This window comes from Mastigoproctus giganteus, chromosome 12 (assembly GCF_048544385.1).
Source record: "Mastigoproctus giganteus isolate SK-2022 chromosome 12, ASM4854438v1, whole genome shotgun sequence".
In the NCBI taxonomy this organism is placed as follows: domain Eukaryota; kingdom Metazoa; phylum Arthropoda; class Arachnida; order Uropygi; family Thelyphonidae; genus Mastigoproctus; species Mastigoproctus giganteus.
The window spans coordinates 32646000-32668827 of NC_143586.1; the positions used below are offsets into that span (position 1 = coordinate 32646000).

Genomic DNA, 22828 nt, shown 5'->3' on the forward strand with positions numbered 1-22828 from the left:
TTCCAGGTTTTCTTCTAGCTCCTCTTGGGTACCATTCTGTTATTTTCTTAGTCCATCTATCATCATGTCTTCCAGCTATGTGTCCTGTCCAAGACCACTTTAGTTCTTTAGTTTTGATAAGAATGTCCTTTACTTGAGTTTGCTGCCTAATCCATTTGTTTCTCTTCTTATCTAACAGTCTGATTCCCAATATAATTCGTTCCATTCTTTGCTGTGTAGTTCTCAGCTTCTCTTCCATTCTTTTGGTGAATGCCCAAGTTTCACTTCCATAAGTCATGGTGGGGAGTATACATTGGTTCATTATTTTACGTTTCAGACAAACTGGGATATTGCTCTTCAGTATGTGACTATATTTCCTGAATGCTATCCATCCAAAATTTATTCTTCTCTTGACTTCCAGCCATTTATCATTATTACAGCTAATAACTTGTCCCAGATAAGTATATGACTCCACCTTTTCAATTACTGCTCCTTCAATCATTATTTCCCTTTCTGTGGCATACTTGTTCATCATTACTTTTGTTTTAGCCATATTCATCTTAGTCCAAAATCCTTACTAACTGTGCATAACTGATTAAGATTTTCCTCTAATTCTTTGGGATCGTAGCTTATGACCACAATGTCATCTGCAAATCGTAAATGGTTTAGGTACTCTCCGTTCACATCGACTCCTTTCTGCGACCAGTCTAATCTTCTGAAAGCTTCATCAAGGGCAGCAGTAAACAGCTTCGGAGATATTGTGTCTCCTTATTGAACTCCTTTCTCGATTTTAAATTTCCTATTGTCTTTGTCTAGTCTAATAAAGGAGGTAGCACTCTCATATATTTTCTTCAAAATCATAATATATGGGGTACCTATGCCTTGTCATTCCAGTGCCCAAAACATTGCCTTATGCTGTATGGAGTCAAATGCCTTTTCATAATCCACAAATGCCAGGCATAATGGTGTTTTATATTCATTTGCTTTCTCCATTAGCTGTGATATTACGTGAAGGTGATCCATAGTTGAGAATCCTGTCCTAAAGCCAGCTTGCTCTTTCGGTTGATTCTCATCAAGTATTCTTTCTAATCTGTTAGTAATGACCCTTGTGAACAACTTGTAGATGTGGGATAACAAGCTAATTGGTCTATAATTTCCAATTTCTGATTTATCTCCTTTCTTATGCAGCAAAACTATGATTGCATTATTCCACTGCTTAGACGTCACTCCTTTTCTAATGCACTTTGTGAAGAGCCTTGCCAGTTTTTGTGTTATGTCTCTTCCTCCCAATTTTAACAACTCTACAGTAACTTCATCTTCCTCCAGGGCTTTCTGATTCTTCATTTTCTTCAATGCATGTTCTACCTCATCAGGAAGAATATCGGGTATGTTGTATGTGTTGCTACTTTGCAATCCATCTTCCCCACTGCTAGCATCATTCCCTCGCTCATTGTATAATTCTCTATAGTAGTCTTCTGCTATTTGAATTATGCCTTCTCTGCTGTTTATAAGTACACCATCGCTGTTCTTCAGTTTCAGTATCATTTGTCTTTCTGTATTACTGCTGATTTAAATCCTTTGTTTTCCCTTAATGCTTGTTCTACTTTTCTTGTGTTAAATCTTCTTATGTCCTCACTGAGTCTCTTTCTAATGGCTTTGCATAATTCAGTATACTCAATTTTCTCCCTGTCAGTGTTTTTCTGGCTCTTCATTTGTCATCTTCGGTTCATCATGACAAGTGTTTCTTGACTAATTTTTTCTTCTTTGGATTTCTTTTTCCCTACAGGTTTCTTGGCTTTATCACTTTCAGAAAGTTATAATATTCCTCATCAATATCTTGGTCCTGAGCAGTCTGCAGAAGCTCCAACTTGTTCTTAAGTTCCAGTACATACTGCTTTTTCTCCTCCTCTGTTATCTCAAAGACCTTTGTATTATTTACTCGAGTCAGTTTTTTCCTTTCCTTTCCTACATCTATATCAAGTATACATCTTACCATTCTGTGATCACTTCCAACATTTACCTTATTCAGGACGGTAACATCATTCACAATATATCTTCTGTTAGTGAGGATGAAGTCGATTTCATTAGTTGTTAATCCATTTGGACTCTTCCATGTCCACTTTCTGTTCACTCTTTTCTTGAAAAAAGTGTTCATTACTGACAGTCCTTGAGATTCTGCAAATTCCACGAGTCTTTCACCTCTTTTATTTCTTTCACCAATTCCAAAATTTCCTATAGTTCCTCTTTCTGCGCTGTTTTGCCTTTTTCCAACCTTAGCATTGAAGTCCCCCATAATAATAGTGTAGTGGGTTTTCTGCTCATCTAGAAGACTCAATTTCGGTGTACATTTCTTCAACCTCTTCATCATCATGGCTCGATGTTGGTGCATAAATCATTATAACCTTTAGCTTGTACCTCTTAGCAGGAGCAAACTGAGTCCAAGAATCTTTTTTTTAATATGCTTTTTGAAATTTATAAGCTATTAATTGGAAACTTATTTAAAACAGACATTGCAGAAATTGAACTAGAAATTGTTAACCTTGAAAGTGACATTGTTTTACAATCATATAAAAAAGATAATGACTTCTGGAATCGGATGGACAAGAATAAGTATGGAATCGGATGGACAAGAATAAGTATCCTTTGTTAAAAAATGTAGCACTAATGGTGACCTCTTGCTTTGGTTCAATGTACCTCTGTGAGTCATTATTTTCTAGGAAAGTTATAATAATCTTATAAATTTCAAAAAACATAAAACAAAGGCTGGCCTTGAAAAATTTCCATTTTAAGTGGGTTTCTGTCTGAGGGATACCAGTTGTTTGAATTTCACAAATTACTGGGTAATGATTACTGCTTAGTGAGTTGTACATAGTTGACTAGCGGATGTGTGGAAACGTGTTTCTACCTAGGCAGCAGTAACAAAGAAATACCAATCAGCAATGGCAAAAATCAACGTGCCAGATTGTGTCACTGCTAACAATATGTATTGCAGATTAGAGCAGCAGTCCCCAACCTTTTGGGCTTTTGGTGGTGGGCTACTTTTGATATTAATTAAATGGTCACAGGCACCAAAGAATAATGCATTTATTAAAGGTTTTACATTGAATGATATAAACTAGAAAATTAACAGATACATTACATATTCTGTCATACATAATGTTATTTTATGATTTTACTTTTTTTAAATAATAAAATAAAATTTAATTAAAATTAATATGAAACTTGTGATTGCATTTCTTCAGTTATCGAACGAAATTCTGGAGTATAAGATGAACACCCAGCTCGCAAACAATCAATTAGATGTGCATCTGTAAGTCTCGATCTATTCTTTGACTTTATGAACTTTGGTAGAAAACAATGACTCACAGAGGTACATTGAAAGCAAGAGCTCACCACGAGTGCTGCATTTTTTAACAAAGGATTCTTATTCTTGTCCATCCGATTCCAGAAGTCATTATATTTTTTATATGATTGTAAAAAAATGTCACTTTGAAGGTTAACAATTTCTAGTTCAATTTCTGCAATGTCTTGTTTTAAATCAGTTTCCAATTAATACTGAAATCTCAAAAATATCTAAATTATTAAAGGAATTTAGAACATATTTCATAACTGGTTCAATTTTCTTGAAATCCTGGAAATGCCATCTGAATTCTTGCTTTAGCTCTTAAAGGTGTTCCACAAAAGGCTGAATATTAAAACTCCTTTTAGCGGCAGTTTCGATAATAAACTTTTTCAAATAAGGGAAGTGTAACAGTGACATTTTCTTATGTCAGATTCCCACAAGTTTGGTTTACCTTTGAATGCACTGATTAAACTAATAATTTCAGCAATATTCTTGTCTTTTCCCCGAAGTTAATACATTAAGTTTCAGATTCATATCTGTGAGAAATGCCAAATTTGCAACCAAGTGTGGTCATTAAGTTGTTGATATTCCTCATTTCTGGATTCAAGAAATACTCGAACTTCGGGAAGTAACTCTCAAAATCTTTCCAGAATCTTCCCTCCACTTAACCATCATACTTTGGTGTGCAATACCAAGTCCGATTTTTCACGCGGGCACCTTGGTGCCCGGGGGCATATGGTTGGCATTCCCTGGCATAGAGCAATACTCTCAATCTCATAGCAGTCTCCTAAGGAACAGCATGTGATAGATTGTGCCAATAACACACCATTTACATTTCCACCAAATTGAATTCCATACCTCAACAAGCCGTAAAAAAATAAAACAGCAGTCCCAGTTAAGAAGACTAAGTCAAGTTTAACATGAATATAGACAATAACACCAACTTGGATGAACCAATCTTAGATCTGTATAGCAAATCTCAAATTCAGATGGTATTTCCAGGATTTCAAGAAAAATTGAACCAGTTATGAAATATGTTCTAAATTCCTTCAATAATTTAGATATTTTTGAGATTTCAGTATTAATTGGAAACTGATTTAAAACAAGACATTGCAGAAATTGAATTAGAAATTGTTAACCTTCAAAGTGACATTGTTTTACAATCATATAAAAAAGATAATGACTTCTGAATCGGATTGACAAGAATAAGAATCCTTTGTTAGGAAAACTGCTTGGAAACTATCATTTGGCACTCGGGGCAAGTTTGGAAGAAAGTGGTTAAATTACAGAGGCCAATTCAGAAGAACAGTGCCCATGGAAATATTTATAGCAAATGGGTGAGTAATTAAACGACTGTATATCCTATGTTTGTTGTTGTTTTGAATTAAAGCTATTCAGGCCATGAAAAAATGTTTATTCTTAATTGCATTATTTAGAACGAGTGCTCAGCTGTATTAACAACATATTCTGAAAATAAAATAGGGAGTTTTAGCATACTAAATACTATAGTGTTGGTGATATTACTTAGTGATTTGTTATAAAAGTGCTTATTCCAATTATTTTTACCATTTTACACATAAGAAAGAGCATTATATTACTTACTTATTAATTTATATTTATATTAGATGGTATGTAAGAAACACACAACTAACTAGTATACATTTCAACTCAGTTTAGTATTAAAAAAAAAAGAAGAAAAAAAAAAGTAAACGGTAAGGGAAGTTAACATACCTCAAATCTAATATACATTCTCCAAAGTGGCACACAATACCTGGTGCTTGGATGTTTCAATGCTCTTTGAAACAAGGAACGAATTTTCCATGTTACACCACACGGTGGCATATTACTGCAAACTGAAAATTTAAGAATCAAGGATCAATATATATTTGATGCTAAAATGGAGGGGAAAAAAAAAAAAAATATATATATGTAAAAAAGTCACTCCTTTTATTTTTATTTATTTTTTTATGTAAACCCCAAACACGAGAGGTATTAGAACCTATAGTACTTAGTACCTTGCTTGGCTTGGAGATTGAGATGATGAAAGAAGATATTTGTTGATATTGGACTTGAACTTCTGTAGACTGTAATTTTCAGAAAATGCGTACAAAGGAAGGTTGTTCCAGAAAATGGCAGTTGAATGAATAAACGAGGAAGATGAAAAGTTGGTTCTGTGAGTTTGAAGTTGGACAGTAAATGGATGTTGGCTGGTGGCTGCATGTGTTCGGACTGTATTGAAAGAGGGAGCAGGAATTATAGAAGCCAATTCAGAAGAACAGTGCCCGTGGAAATATCTGTAGAAGAGGCTTGCAGCAGAAACAGCACATCTATGGGACATCGAGTGGAGAGACTCTGTTAGAGAGGAATCATTAATTAACCTAACTGCCCTCTTCTGAATGGAATCAAGAAGCCTGAGAGAGATTTTGGGGGCACCACCCCAGATGTGGGAACAATATTCCATGGTAGGGCAGATTTGAGATTTGTACAGAGTGAACAGCTGTTTGGAAGAAGAGTAACGCCGAGAGCAAAAGAGCAAAAACCAAGTTTTTTAGATGCAGAGGAAGCAATATTTGTAATGTGCTTGTGCCAAGAGAGATTAGAAGTCAGGGTAATTCCCAAAAGAGATATATCATTTTGCCTAGAAATCGGAGTGTCACCAAAGATAAGCATAGGAGCAGAAGAATCGTTTTTTGCGAGATATAAGACAAGACTGAGTTTTAGAAGGATTGAAATCAACTAAGTTGTCTTTGCCCCACTGGAAAATTACCTGAAGATCCGCATTTAAGGAATTGGTAGCAGATTTTCGAGAAGTTGAAGCCTATTGAGCAGGGCAAGGTTTCTCAAAATGGAAAGTGGAATGCAATGTACTATCATCGGCAAAACTATGGATAGGATTTCCATAGTTTTGCCGGAAGAAGGTCATTAATATACAAGAGGAAAAGAGTGGGGGAAAGAATTGAACCTTGGGGGACACCAGCATTAGTGGAGAAGTTAGAAGACAGAGAGCCATCTACCATCACCCTCAGTGACTGATCAGAGAGAAAACTGGATAACCAATTACAAAAAACAGATGGCAAACCATAAGATGAAAGTTTAGAAGACCTTTATGCCAAACACGATCGAAAGCCTTTGAGACATCAAGAGCGAATACTTGTGTTTCACCGAACCTTTCCACTGAATTAGTCCATAAATGGGTAACATAAGCCAGAATATCACCAGTGGATCGACACTGACGGAATCCATACTGGCGATCGTTGATCAGACAGAAGGTTTCTAGGTAGTTTAAGAGTTGGCGGTTAATGGATTTCTCCATTACTTTAGAAAGAGTAGAAGTAATTGCAATGGGATGATAATTGGATGGGAGGGATTTGTCACCCTTTTTAGGAACTGGCTGGTTATGAGCAAATTTCCAAGCAGAAGGAGAAAACACTAGTGCAATAAGAAGGCAAAACAGAACAGATAAAACGAAAAATAGAACAGAAGAAAGCTTAGGAGCAGCACAGGTTTTGAGAAGAAGTAGAAAAATACCATCAGGACTTGGTGCTTTCTTGGCATCAAGACCATTCAAAATTCTTCTGATATCCTTTGGGATGAAGGACATAGGGGGAAATTGAATGGAGTGTATTGGGAATAGTAGGTGATGGTTTAACAAGATCATCAATACACAAGTTAAAGAAAATTAGGATGCTAGCAGGTCAGCTTTATCTTTAGCTGAGGTGGCAATAGAACTGTCCAGTTTTGACAGAGGCGGGAGTAGAGACAGGCAAAAGTTGCAGCCAATAGCTTTGGCAAGAGACCAGAATGCTTGACTACCATTTGGACAAGAAGCAACTTTTCTACCCTTAGTGTGTTCAAAATCTAGTTTGAACTGATTAATAACTGCTTTACAATTATTGTAAGCTTTGGAACAGGCAGAAAATGAACTGGGGATTTGGATGCAAGCCAATTGCAATATGCCACATTCTTATCTTGAACAGCCTTAACACATTTATTGGAAAACAAAGGTTTAAATAAAAGACAAGATTTTTAAAGATGTGTGGAGTGTGGAATAAAGGATTTCATCCATATAAGAATAATTTCACTGACACAATTTAAACAAATGTTGACACCAGAAGATTTAAAACAGCAATCTAACAAAGGAAAAGAAAAAAAGCAATCTTGCAGATTTCTCTTGTGACTGTTCTCAACACGACGTTGAGAATAGCCATAGATGAAAAGCTCCAGTGGAGAAGAGACCATCACCAAGTTGTGATCTGAAGTGCCTAGAGGACCACTTACCTTGAGTGGTCCTCTATGCACCTCAGATAAATACATCCGTGTACTCATACAGGCTTTCTGTGAGAAAAAATCAAGAGTATTGGCTATATGGTTGTCTGGTATTTTGGTAGGTAAATGAACAATCTGTGAAAGGCCATTACTAATTTCAAAAGCCTTAGCATCTTGACCAGTTGGATCCGTGTGACTAGAAAACAGAAGCCAGCTGGAGTTGCGATCATTAAAATCATCAAATAAGATTAACTCGCTGTTAGAAAGTTGGACTGGAGAAAGTCAAGTTTCAAAGAAAGGAAGTCAAAGAGTTCCAAGTGATTAGTGGAGTTGGGAGAACGATAGAGACAACAGATAAATTAACAGACTAGCATAGAGATATTTTAAGCCAAAGAAAATCGAAAAGAGGAGATTCCAAATTACTAAGTGTTTGACAGGGAATATCAGATCAGATGTGTGCATGAGTACCACCTTTAAAGTGAAAGGAATCATACAGAAAATAATTAGGACAACTCAGATGAGCAGTGGTTGAATCAACCGATAATTGGGATTCTGTCAGAAAAAGTATGAGGGGTTTGGCACACTGTAAGTGGAAATGGACAGCACTGAGACTGGAACTGAGACCACATATATTTGTGAAATAAACAAAGAAGTATTTGGGAGGTTTAGAACTTTTTGCAGCTAAGGACTATTCATGATGTATTCGGTAGTAAGAAAAGGTGGAGAAGACATGTATGAAGTAATGAAATTTTTAGGTATGGTGTACACAGGCAAGAATATACCCAGTTTTTAACATAACATGGCCTTGACAAATCCCCCCCCCCACGCACACACTACTTCGACTCCCTCTAGTCACTATCTGGCAGAGTAGAGGCAGTGAGAGCTTTACCCACAAAATGTCAAGATTGTTGGATCTTGCCATGATGCCCATCATAACCTCAAAAGGTATCAATCATACTGCATGATGGAAGAGATGGGTGGGTTGTCAGAGCTTTGTTCTGGAGACTAAACATGGGTTCCACCACTTCAAGCCTCCAATAAGCAAAGTGGTGGTATTGCACTGGTGGATGAGAGATATTTACCACTAAGTACTGCCTGGTAACACAGAGGGGTAGCATTCTTCCATGTGGTTTGGATGCCACACCTTGATCCCCACTTACATTGGTTGATACCTGGGTGGTCACCTCCAGTATACTAGGTGCTGTATTTCAGGACTTGAACATGGGGATTATATCAGTCTCACCATCACGAAGGTGCAAGTAGAGGTTTTTGTTGCTGAAGAATGACTGGCCTTTGCTGAAATTTAGTCCACTTGACTCAAGTGTCACCTGAATATCAGTTTCATTAGTGTTTTAGACTCCCAGGTAGCAAAGGCCAGCTTGTCATACCTGAGAGAATGTATTAAAATGCAAAAACAAGATGTAATTAATATAATATCAAATCAGAAATTAACTGAATGGTTGGAACCTTAAATAAAAGTTCCAATTATCCAATTAATTTTTGATTTGATATTCTATCAAAAACTGAGATTTACTGTAATCAATTAACTTTTATCACTAATCATATCTAAATAGCTTAAGGTATTACTAAAGTTTAACAAGAGAAAAGGATACTAAAGATACAGTATATACTCACCAGAAGGAAGAAGAGAATTGGTACTAGTGCCTTGAACTGTACAACATATGGTATTATATCTTTTTAATTCAGAATAAATTGCAAAAAACCAAAACACTGGAGATATTTGCAATTCCTGATTCAAAACTCTGGAAAAGTACCTAAAATGTATATAAAAATTAAATTGAATTTTCTCATTTTCTGCTCATATTTTCTCAAATCTGATTACAGCTTAAAAAAAAAAAAAAAAAAAAAAAAGTTTAATAAAGTGTATAATAAAGTTCTGTGTATTTTATATAAAATAAAATTTCACAAATCTGAAATTCAAAAATATGGTGCTTCCTATTTCAGTTGGAGGATGAAAAAAAAAAAAAAAAAAGAAAGAAACAGTGCTGCTGCTGTTATAGCTTCCGAAAGTGGTATGTTTCCTGATATGAATGAAATAACATGATATATTACTCTTATGGTTGCTCCTAATAAACTGATAACTACTCTTATTTAAATAATTAGAGTAACTATCATAGTCTTTGTTAAACTATGTTGCACATTTGTTTCTTGGTTGCAAGTTTGGTAATTTGCTTATCTCAGTACTTCCACAGTGCATGAATGGAAAAGTTTCCCAAAGTATCACATTCTAAGCCCTCCATTAATTGAAAAAAAAAAAAAAAAAAAACCCTCATCAACATCCATCCATATCTGTTATACCCACTATGCAAACAGGTCACTATGACAGTAGAAACTAGCTCTTGCATCTTCAACAGTCCTTTAAGATTCTTTTCTATAATGCTACCATAAATTATGTTTTTCGTGTTTCTATTATGTTCCTTCCACATAAGTCTGTGGTTTTCTTTATGCTGAAACAATATGTTTGTAATTAGGAGTGAATGGATTCCACAAAATTCTAAATAGCTTTTTACCTTTTGTTAGATTAACCTTTCTTCCCAAATTTTTTTAAAATATCCCTGCAGATATTATCATATTTCTTATCATACTATTTAAATCAATAACCATTAGTAATCTTTCTTTGTCATTAGTTTCTACTGCTCTTTTCTTTCTAACACATTAAAGAACTCTTCTGTTTACTCTCTTAAACCTTCAATTGCACTAAAAGAAACAAACTTTATCACCTAACTTTCCATCTCACATTTAATTTAATTTTACACATTAACTCTACTGCCAAATGAAGAAGTTCTCAAACTTTTATACCTTGTGCTCCCCCCTTAAAATATTTCATAAATTTTGTGCTTTGCTTAAAATATTCCATAAAATTCACCTGCCAGCTTCTAGAACAAGTGCAAATAAACACATCTGACCTAAAACTTAGTTATAAATATAGATACCTTTATAAATTAATATGTGAGCATCCACAAATTATTGACCACATTACAATTATATTACAGGAACACATTAGCAAACAGTTTTTTTTTTTAATAGAAACAACTCAAAAATTTAATAAGTTTCCACGTGGGCACCATTTGTGGCACATACAATATCCACATGGTTTATAATTTTGTAGCAAGTGTTCAGCATTACTGATGTTAAATACTTTGTGGACAGCATCATGAACTCAGTTATTAAATTCTTTTAACAAAGAAAAATTTCCATCTGAATGCTATGCTCAATTTTAAGAAGATAATATAATAAGTTACTTTAAACTCAAGTTCTTTCTACAGGGTGTCTCAAAAATATTGGTACAAACGTTTAGGGGAGGTAGGCAACATCTAAAGGAATGTGAATCGCATAGGAACCCATAACTAGAAACGTCACCATAAGTCGGTAGACGGCGCTGTTCATCAGAGGGAAAATTTCTGGTTTACTCATTCAAGCAGTAGTCGCTGCACGAAGAGCATGCATCAACATACGAACCGTGAGCTGGCAGACATGCACCTAGTGTATGGATTAGCAGAGGGCAATGGACGAGCCGCCCAACGAATTTATGGAGAACGCTTCCCAGACAGACATGTACCGTACCACCGTTTGTTTGTGCATGTGCATCAAAATTTGTGTGATTATGGGTCATTTAGAGGTAACAGGAATAGTGCAGGCAGACCACATTTGACGCGAACTCCCGCCATGGAAGAAAGTGTGTTGAATGCTGTCCAGAATAATCCTACTATCAGCACACGTGCCGTTGCCTCTGCCTTAGGAGTGTCTCGTTGCAGTGCACAGCGTGTCTGGCATGACGATTCCTTACACCCCTTTCATCACCAAAGGGTTCAGTTACTGCTCCCCCAAGATCATCCTGCACATGTGGCTTTTGCGCAGTGGTTTCTCCAAGAAAGTGTTCAAGACTTGAATTTTCCAGCCTATGTTTTGTTCACGGATGAGGCTTATTTCACTCAGGAAGGCTTATTCAATCAGCAAAATGCTCATGTGTGGGCTCACGACAACCCACACGGTGTGCGCCCCCATGCGGCACAACATCGCTTCACAATAAATGTGTGGGCAGGTATGGTCGGTGACTGCTTAGTTGGCCCATACCTGTTACCATCCCGCATGAACTCCGCTAAATATTGGATCTTTCTTGAACAAGTTCTACCAGGATTACTTGACGATGTTCCAGCAAATGCGAGACGCAACATTTGGTTTCAACATGACGGGGCGCCTGCCCATTATGGAAGGTGTGTTCGTGACCATTTGAACAGGCGTTTTGGGCGTCGATGGATTGGCCGTGGTGGACCCGTTGCCTGGCCCCCACACTCACCTGATTTATTGAGCCTTGATTTCTTTCTGTGGGGGGCCCACAAATCTATCGTGTATGAATCGCCTGTGGAGACGGAAATGGATCTCGTGGCAAGACTCGTCTGCACTGCTGCTACTGTCAAAGAAACTCCAGGTATGTTCAACCGTGTCCGCCAATCCTTGCTGCGTCGGTGTCACGCATGCATCACGTCTCATGGTGGAACCTTCGAGCATCTGTTGTAACATCATGAAATGCATCCATCTCATACTCCATTGTTAATATTATGTCAAATAAATGTTTGCCACTAATTACTGTCTTGCGTCATTTCTGCTTCTTGTGCCTCTGTTACTACTTCCCGTGACGTTTCCGGTTATGGGTTCCTATGTGATTCACATTCCTTTAGATGTTATCTACCTCCCCTAAACGTTTGTACCAATATTTTTGAGAAATTTGGGGGGAAAAAAATCCTGTTACACATTACACTGATAAATGCTTTACTGCATCCTAAACACCACTATTATCAACAATGAAACTGCCTTCTACCACTTATCTAAAAATATCTCACTCCACATCAATGGCACTGTGTTCTATTGCCATAATTACTTGACACACGGAGTTGGCCAAAGGGATAAACCTGTACAAAAATCATGCCAAAAGAAGGAGATGCTTTTATTAAAAACACACTTAGATAAAAAAAAAAAGGGACACTAGCAATTATGTAGTTCACACATTTGTCACTTTTTCCACAATTTCTGTTGTTTTTGTTATTATTTATACAGTGCAGTGGCACTTTAAGTCATATTGCTGTTTGGGCTGCAAGTTGTGTGGGCTGAGAAACTTGGAGTAACTCATGAGGTAAATCCCCCCACTCTGCCTAAGATTGCCTAACTACAGTCCCAATTAAAGAGCCATTTAAGAATTCTTCCAGTCTCTCTGAATGGAATTTGAACCCAGACCTCACCAAAAGAGCAACAACTGGCAAAATTACTATACTGTCATGGAAAACACTTTTCCATAAAAATGTCAGGACAATCCTTACACTTTCAAGGACTTTAAATTCCCTCTACAGCAGCTATCAAGTTCATATCACAACCAGCCATGCATTGTCCTTTGGATTGCTTCACAAGCATACCTCTCATGTAGCCTGTGTAACTCATACCCTCCGTGAGTTTCAATTAAAAACAGCAGAGAAAGAAAAGGATTTGGGAGTTACAATAAAGTCATACATGAAATTCCCTGGAAAGTGTAGACAGACAGCAAGGAAGGCCTGTGGTGACCTATCGACGATCTATCATACATTTGCTTGGAGAGATAAGGATGCCAATCTCACTATATAAGGCAATTGTAAGGCCGCACTTGGAATACATGTTCAAGTATGGATATTGCACCTAAAGAAAAAACAAAGCTTCCTGAAAGGTCTCTCAGGCCCGTGAGGGCACATTGCCCATCTGAAGAGATTCATCTTCAGACAGGTAATCTGAGGATGAATCTTCAGATTGCCTGTCTGAAGATGGCTACAGAGATTTATAATCAAAATGGTGAAACCAATGTTCATCAGTCACAATTCTGAACATGAAGTCAACACCTTCTGTCGTATATGACCAAAGCTGTGTTGGATCACACAGATTATGCATAAATTTTAAACAAAAATTATGCATAACTAATCCACTAGAAAGAGTAATAAAACCCAAAAAATGTACTAAGGACAGAAAAACATATGAATTATTATCTAGAATGGGACAAGAACTATCTTTACATGAGTGGCTGGTTGATATTTGACAAGCTCTCCACTTGGAAGTCGAGATAAAAACTTCAAGAATTATAGATTCACTTTGTTAATGACCTCTTTCTCTTAATAATGTAAAGTTCTTTACATACACCTCTAATAACTCTGGAGCTCTTCTAATAACGTGTATCTTTTCTATCAAATTGATTCTATGACATCCAGATGCTTGAAATTATTTCTGTCAACAAAAGGGTTTAATACTGGCTATTTCTCTGTTAATATTCATTCCTTCTTCTCCATACCATAAGATCTTCATGTGTAGAGTATTCTGTGAGCAAGTAGTTCCTCAATATTAGTATTAGCCATATAGGGCAAGGAAGCAAAACGCTTTTGCTGCACTGGCCAAAAAATAAAAAGCAGATAAGAAAATACAAATTATGCACTTCCCTCATCGTATAGGTAACTATCCAGTTGACTCCTGAATTTCTTCAAACTGTCAGACTCAGCTACCTGTGGAGGCAACTTGTTCCAGTAATCAACAACTCGCTGGCTAAAAGAAAACTTCTTACAATCTAGTCTAAACCTGTTCCCCTGTAATTTGAATTTATGGCCCCTAGCCTCATAATTAGAATTTTTTATTACAGTGAAAATTCTGCCTTCATTCATTTTACTAACCTTTCTCAGAGACTTATAAAACTTAATGGAAGGTGCCGGGTTGCCAAGCTCAGTAACCCATATAATCAAAGTCTTTCCTCATAGTCACCCTTTTGCTGATCTCGCCATGTGAGTTACCTATCTTTGGACCTTTTCAAGACACTCAATGTCTTTTTTCAGATGAGGTCTTCATATTTTGCCATAGTATTCCTAATGCAGTCTTAAAATTGCCTTATATGGTGGACTTTCCTTATACAGTGATTAGGACGTTCTTATCTCTACAGGATAATATTCGATAAATCATCGATAGGACATCATATGCTTTCCTGACCAACTCTTTACACTGCTCAAAAAACTTCATATCTGCCCATATTGTAACTTCCAGATCCCTTTCTTCCCCTACTGATTTTAATTCAACCCCACCAAGTGGATAATTTATTTTGGGGTTGCTATTCCTCAAGCGTAAAATCTTGCACTTTGCTGCATTAAAACAGCCGCCACTTTTCAGCCAATTCTTGAAACCTGTTCAAGTCATCCAGAAGGAGCACTGCTTGGCACTGATCATTTACAAGTCTCCCACTCTTTATGTCATCTGCAAATTTTAATATCATGCCCTTTATCCCTTCATCGATGTCATTTAAGAAAATGAGAAACAACAGTGGCCTAAAAAAAATCAATCCTTGGGGAACTGCAGAAGTCACAGATCACAACCCTCTGCCTTCTACAGGACAGAAGGCAGAGGATTGTGATCAATGGATATTATTCAGATTGGTGTGATGTCAGAAGTGGAGTCACCTCAAGGATCAGTTTTACACTGCAATCTGTCTTAGAATCTTAAGAGTAATCCCAAAATGTTTCAGCTTATACAATAATCTCTCATGAGGGTGAGTCAATTGCTTTGCTAAAATCCAAATAAAATAAACTATTTAGATATTGTTTCCTAAATAGCAAACTTTCAAAATTGTTTCCTAAAAAGTTTACTTTCAAAAATAGCTTACTAGGTTAGTTAAACATGATTTTCCCTTAACAAAAACCATGTTGTATATCCTTCAGTATATCATTTCTTTTAATATGTCCCTTGAAGATTTTCCCTACCACTGAAGACAGACTAACCAGTCTTTAGTTAACAACTTCACTCTTATAACTGCCTTTATGTATTGGCGATAGGCTGGCATTTCTCCAATCCAACGGAATCTCTCCCAAGTTCAAAAGATGCTCTCATAATTAACCTCAATGGTTCAATGCGCTCCATCAACCTCCACAAAGTCAGCTTAGCAGACCATTTTGATGATGTTATGTTCTTGTTTCCAAATCCCAACCATCAGGACCCCCTTTAGTCAATGACAAGCTCTGGCCAGATCTTTCACACTCTATTCTTGCATTTCTATGTTACTTCTGTTCAGAAAACACCAGTAATGTCAAAGGCTGTCTTAAATTTGAAGCTCTGATGAAAGACTTTTATATTTGATTCGTACTTTCCATCAAGAGGCTGATGGAAAAAAGACACATTAAATATAAAAGAAAAAGTTTGGCTTCAAATGTTGAGATATCTCTATATACCATGTGTTGCAATGTGTGAAGTTATGTCCCTGACTGGATAGTTGTGTAATGTTTCAGTGTTTCAACAAATTGGCTGTTATTTTTTCATTATAAATGTACTTGTTCATAATATATGCTACACTCCACTGAAAACAGAAGGAATATATTTATTCATTTAATTATATATTTATATTTTATTACATCACTTTAAAACGAAAGCGTGCAAATCAAACAGGCATATGGCAAGCACCATGTATGCTCTTTTTTAACTTTTGTATTTCATCATTCACAAGTAGACCAAATAATGTGAATTACATTTAATTCAACAGCAACAACAACAACAATAATAATAATAAAATTGTAATTTTCTTTCTTCAGGCAGAATTAAATAATACCGACTAAAATTTTCTTACCTGTGTAAACGTCCTGCAATTTGCGCACCAGTTTCAATCTCAATTAATAAAGAAAGAAACCGTGCATTATTAGGATACAAATCTAATGCTGTTAAGACAGCTGATCGCAATGGAGAAAGTGGGAAGACAGAGTTCCAAGTATGGAATTCTAAAATCTGTACATATGATGTATGAAGAAGTTCCTTTATCCTTGGTTTCTTAGGGCTGTTGCTAAACAGGTGAAGAATTTTTTTTAAAAAATCAGAGTTTATTCAGTTCTATCAAAGTATTACTTGAAAACAGTTGATGAAAAATGTCTTTAATACTATTTCTAATTATGTTAAATATTGTTAAATATCAATACTACAAGTATTATTTGATTGTATAACTGATGACATTAAGTATTTATTTATTTTTTCTTTATTTTATCAGGTTTTTTTTTTTTTTTTTTTTAGGAAAAAACTGTACTAATGAAAATTAGCAATACTCATATACCACTTCTTCTTCCAGTCACATAGCTCCCTAAGGAGCTATTGTGGCCACCAACAAATTCCTCCAACTGCATCAATCGTGCTATACGAGCAGCATTGCAAAGTGTAATGCCCAGAAGTTCACTGATCCCATCCTTCCACCTAGTTGCAGGTCTTCCTCTGCACCTCTTCCCCTCAGTTTTCCCTTCCATTATATTCTTCAACAGAAAGTTTCCCTTCTTACTATATGACCAAAAAACTTGAGTTTTCTTTTGTTGATACTATGAAGAATAATTTTAGGCCTGCCAATTTTATTCAATACCCACTCATTTGTTCTTCGATCCAAGTAAGAAATACGCAGTATTCTCCTGTAACACCACATTTCAAATGCCTCAATTTTCTTCCTGTCAACTCTTTTCAGATTTCATCCTTCACATCCATAAGTGGCAACTGGAAAAATTAACAAATCAATGAGTCTCAGTTTCGTCTTTAGGGGCAGATCATGATCTCTCCATAATTTTATCAGATCAGTGACCAATGTTTTAGCAATTGCCTGTCGTCTCTTTACATTGTTTGAGCAGTCCCTATTTTTATTTATTCTTGACCCTAAGTAATCAAATTCATCAACTTCTTCGATATCTTGCCCATTAACCTTCACTTTACTGGAATCAAGATTATCACCAATCACCATAATTTGAGTTTTACACACATTCAGAAACAATCCTTTTTTCTTACTTGCTTCACATACTCTCCTCAGAGTTTCTTTAAGATGATCCTTAGAATTACAAATTAGCACAGTATCATCTGCATAACGAAGGTTGTTTATCTTCAGTCCTCCAGTTTTGATGCCAGTCTCTAAACCTTCCAAAGCTTTACGCATGATATCTTCAGCATAAAGATTAAAAAGGTGAGGTGACAAAATACAGCCCTGCCTGACACCGTTGCCTATTGTGAAAAAGGTAACTGTAATACTGTAAGTATTAATTGAATAAAATTAATTCATTAATAAATTATGTAATTAATATTTTATTCCATATTCCAAATTCTAAACAAAATGTTCATCAAATGATCTTTTTTTTTTTTTTTAACAAACTTTATTGATTAGATCCAAAAAGTGAAATCAGAAACTGCTAATGGAAATTAATCAGTTTACAATTCATGAAGTTCTATAATGAAAAATAAGAGCTTAAAATATTAAGAAATGAAGAAACTACTATGGAGAATGGAGACCCCCCTAGTAAGTGTGCTCTTGAGCATTTTATCAAGCAAAAACAAAAAAACAAAAGAAATAAATTTGATGAATTTGAGGTATGGCTCAAAACATCAAAGGCAGATATTGTTGGGATATCAGAGACATGGTCTCACATAGATATAAGAAATGCAGAACTGGAATTTGGGGAGTACAATGTGTACAGGAAGGATAGATAGATAGGAAGGGAGGAAGAGTTATGCTATTAGTTAAGAAACACATAAAATTCAAGTAAGTGGAGCCAGCCGACATCGCTGGACAGTGCAGTGTCGAGTCAGTTTGGTGTAACATAAGCATTGGAAGATCAAAATTGAGAGTAGGAGTGTGTTATAGGCCTAATGATTCTGATGAGTATAATAAAAAACTGTACAGGGAAACAGAGTGGGCCAGTGAATCAGAGAGTCTTATAATGGGGGATTTTAATTTCATTTCCCAGATATTGACTGGAATTTGTGGGTTGGTCACTCACACACTAGCAAGGCTTTTGTGGAATTATTGGATGATTGTTTTCTACATCAGCATGTTCGGGAGGCAACTAGAGGGAGTAATACTCTTGATCTGATTATCGGTAGTGATTCTTCATGCATTAAGAATCTGCAGATAAAGGAAACACTAGGTGGCAGTGATCACAGCAGGCTGAAGTAGGATTTACCCAAGGAGGTAACTACCATCAGGGGTAAAGGAAAGGTTTTTGGTTTCGTAAAGGTGACTATGGTGGTCTGAGACAGTATTTAAATTCTATTCAGTGGAACCAATTGATGATGTTACCAACAGCAAATTCAAAATGGGAAGCATTCAAAGAACTTATCTTGGAAGCTACTAGGCTTTACATATCAACTAAGAAATAATGTTCAGGGTTAAGGCCTAAATGGATGTCAGATGAACTAATGAGACATATGGCAGAGAAGAAAAATGCATGGAATACATATAAATTAACACGTGACACAGAAGCCAATGATAGATATAAGCCGGTCTGTAACCAAGTCACAAAGGAGATTAGGCAGCCAAAGGCAGATTATGAGAAATCTTTGGCAAAGGATGCAAAGAATTCTTTACCTATGTAAACTCTAGAAGGAAAGAGATGAATCAGATTGGTCCACTGGATATTGATGGTTAAACTGTTGATGATCCTACTCAGGTGGCTAACAAACTAAATGAGTATTTTGCATCTACATTCACACATGAGGAGTTATTCAGGGAGGGAAATGCCAGAGGTGAATTAAACTCTGGCAGTGAGCTAGATGATTTTGTAATAACTGAGAGGAAAGTGGAGGAGAAATTAAGATAAACATAAAAAAGGCACCCGGGGTGGATGGGATCTATCCAGTTATATTAAAGGAGACAGCAAAGGAAGTAAGCAAACCCTTAGCCATAATTATGAGAGCTTCTTTGGACTCAGGGGAGGTACCCATGGACTGGAGATGTGCAAATGTGGCCCCAATTCACAAAGCAGGAACAAAGGGCAAAACAAGTAATCACAGACCTGTTAGTTTAACTTCTATTCCAGGAAAATTAATGGAGGCACTGGTAAAAGAATCACTGCAGGATCATCTAGACAAGACTTCAGTTATAGCTTGTACACAGCATGCTTTTGTTAAGGGAAAATCTTGCCTGACCAATTTGATTGGATACTATGATGTGGTCACAAAGGAACTGGATGCAGGGAATAACTTTGATATATATTTGGATCTTAGAAAGGCTTTTGATACTGTTGCACATGGAAGACTACTGAACAAATTGGAGCAGTGTGGCATTGGAGGCAAATTGCTGCAATGGATAAAGGGATGGTTGAGTGGGAGAAGACAGAGAATGGTAATCAATGGACACTGCTCATCGTGGACTATGTTATTAGTGGAATCGCTCAGGGTTCAGTGTTGGGGCCATTGTTGTTTTCTGTATTTATAAATGATATTGATGATGGTATATGCAGCTTAATGTCCATGTTTGCAGATGATACGAAGGTTGGCAGGGTTGTTAAGAACACTAATGACAGTACGCTGCTGCAACAGGATCTAGAAAAGTTGAGCAGATGGGCTGAGAGATGGCAAATGAAGTTTAACATTGACAAATGTAAAGTACTATATATGAGAAGCAATAACCCCAGAGTAACGTATCAACTCTGTGGCTGACAATGATAGCAAACGAGAAGGATCTGGGGGTAATTGTGCAGGCAGATATGAAGTTTTCTGAGCAGTGTAGTCAGTCTGCAAGAGTAGCTCATGGTGTCTTGTCAATGATATACAGGAATTTTTCTAGCAGGGATAAGGAGGTGATTATTCCCTTGTATAAGGCAATGGTCAGGCCACACCTTGAGTATTGTATACAGGCCTGGAGGCCTGATTTTAAGAAGGATGAAGAAAGGCTTAAGTTTTGCAAATTACAGTGTCTTGAGACTAGGCACCTGCGAGGTGATCTGATTGAGGTGTATAAAGCCTTGAATGGTTTGAGCATGGTCAACGCTGATGGGATTCTTCCTCTTGCTCAGAATAATCACCTGAGACGGCATAAATTCAAATTGAGGAAAGACAGATGTAGGATAGATGTGCGGAAGTTTCCCTTTAGCCAGCGGTTAGTTGGCTGGTGAAACAGACTTCCATACCTTGTTAATGAATGGAACAAAGGATTGCTCTTACGAAGAAAGGCTTAAGTTTGTTGGAAGTTGATAGCCTAAATAAATTTAAGGCTCAGCTGGACTGGTATTTGGAATGAACGGAGGGGTGAAATGGGAGTGTTTTTTTTTTTTTTTTTTCTGCTGATGCTGCATAACGTGCTTTCTTGCATCATATGCCTCTACTAATGATAATGCTTCAAAGTATCTCAGAATTATATCAGTGTGAATTTTAGTATTCCTCCAGTATGAAATTAAATTTACATCACTGATTAATTTTTAATTGGAGAAGAAAGCTGCAAATTGTTTTTTACATTACCATATTCAAGTATAAAATGCATCATGCACCTGCACTCGTGTTGATTTTCTACAGAGCCTTGGTTCCAGCTTCAATTTTTCTGACTCCAAAACAAGACCACTGTTACTAAAGATATTATTTGTTCTTAGTATAACAACAAAGAATACGATTATAAAATACATAATTTTCAACTATTTCTTGCCTTTTATCCCAAAAACCTGAATGGTGTAATGGTATATGGTAAAAACCTGAATATCAAGTGATGCCAAATTGGACCATGATGTCTGAGTCATTTAAAATAACACAGTTGAAATTAAAAATACAACTACAGTTCTCTAAACTGGCTGTCCAAAAACTGTACATTTTAAAATCAAAGTATATATTACTTTGATTTTCATGTTAACATATTCAACTAAAAATTCTGAATGAGTAGTGCCAAAGATTAATATTAATAAGGCTAAATGATGCAAGAAAGCAGATTTTTTCAGCATCGGCCAAAAATAAAATAAAATTAAATTAAAATAATAATATTAATAAAAAGAAAAGAAAACAAGATATTTATACTATTCCTATTCCCATAAGGTAACCATCCGATTCTGTTTTGAATTTAGCCAGACCGACCCACTCACTGGCTTTACCACATTGGAAGGCAACTTATTCCAATGTTTAACAACCTGCTGCCCATATTCATGAGATCTAGTCTTCTATTATTCCCAGAGATTTTATCTTGTGACTCCTGGTTCTTGTCTCTCCTACAAAGGGAATTTTTCTCATTCATTTTACTCAATCCCTTCAATCAGATCTCCCTTTAGACATTTAGTTGTCACACTTTGCAGACTTTCTAAGTCATTCTACATATGTACATTGACTTTCCCTCATCATAATCTGGTTGCCCTTCTCTGAATCCGCTCCAGAAACTCTTTTATCTTTATCTTTTTTTCAGGAATACAATATTCAAAATGCAGTTTGCCAATGCCTTATATAGAGGGATAAAAAGATGTCCTTCTTCCTACTAGAAAAAGTCCTATAAAAATAATGAAAGAATACTCCATGTCTTCCTAACCAACTGTTTACACTGCATGGATAATTTCATGTCAGATTGAATTATAACACCTAAGTCATTTTCATGCTGTATCACTTTCAGCTCCAATCGCCTATCTTGTATTTGACATATCACATACAATTAATCATAAAATAAAACGACACATAAATGCCCAAGTGGACAATGGAGTGGTGGGACACACACACACACACACACACACACACACACACACACACACACACACACACACACACACACACACACACACACACACACACACACAGGCAACAATTGCACATCTATGATGCTTGCAGCTGTTCAAATGTGTACACGAAATAGAAACAAAATATGGTAAATTTCATTAGTGTATAATTTATATAGAGTGCCCGGAATCAAATCTGCTACTATATACAGATGCAACAACCAGCTTGAAAAACTGGTTCCATTTTATCAGTGAACTGGTACACTGATAAAATGGAACAGTACACAATTGAGGTTACCAGGGAGAGAGAAGATGCTCAACAGGGTTGAGAACAAATGAGAACCACTGATAGTTGGTATAAAGAGTCAATCCTCTAGTGGGGATATGGGGATGGCTACTGTGGAAGAGAAGATTAACTGCCCAATTCCCAGCATCTGGGATGACACAGAAAGTGTTATAATTAACAATATAAAAAATAGAAATTATGTAAAAGTTGGAGAAATATATCTTATATCGACAAAAATTGAAAACTCGAGCGCGCTCTCTCTCTCTCTCTCTCTCTCCACTTCTTTTTCACTAATATAAGATTTCTCCATTTTTATATAGTTTTAATGTTTTTTTTTATTCTATGTACTTTGTTCGATACAGAATAGCTACCATACAGATTTTACTGGTTTGCTTAATCTGCTAAAGAATTGTATTATGCTTTATCTTGTCTATGATTTGTCTTTATCTATGAACATAGCAGTTTATAAAATTAAAA

General features: G+C 36.3%; 1 protein-coding gene across 1 annotated transcript in view; it reads right to left on the minus strand.

The window, feature by feature from the left end:
• LOC150076861 (nuclear exosome regulator NRDE2) overlaps positions 1-22828 on the minus strand; it is a 117485-nt gene that overhangs the window by 37532 nt on the left and 57125 nt on the right. Inside the window, exons 7-9 of the mRNA XM_090385704.1 lie at positions 16218-16427; positions 9224-9363; positions 5054-5175 (exon numbers count right to left, since the gene is read on the minus strand). Coding sequence (XP_090241830.1) covers positions 5054-5175; positions 9224-9363; positions 16218-16427 — 472 coding nt within the window. The remainder of the gene's footprint in view (positions 1-5053; positions 5176-9223; positions 9364-16217; positions 16428-22828) is intronic.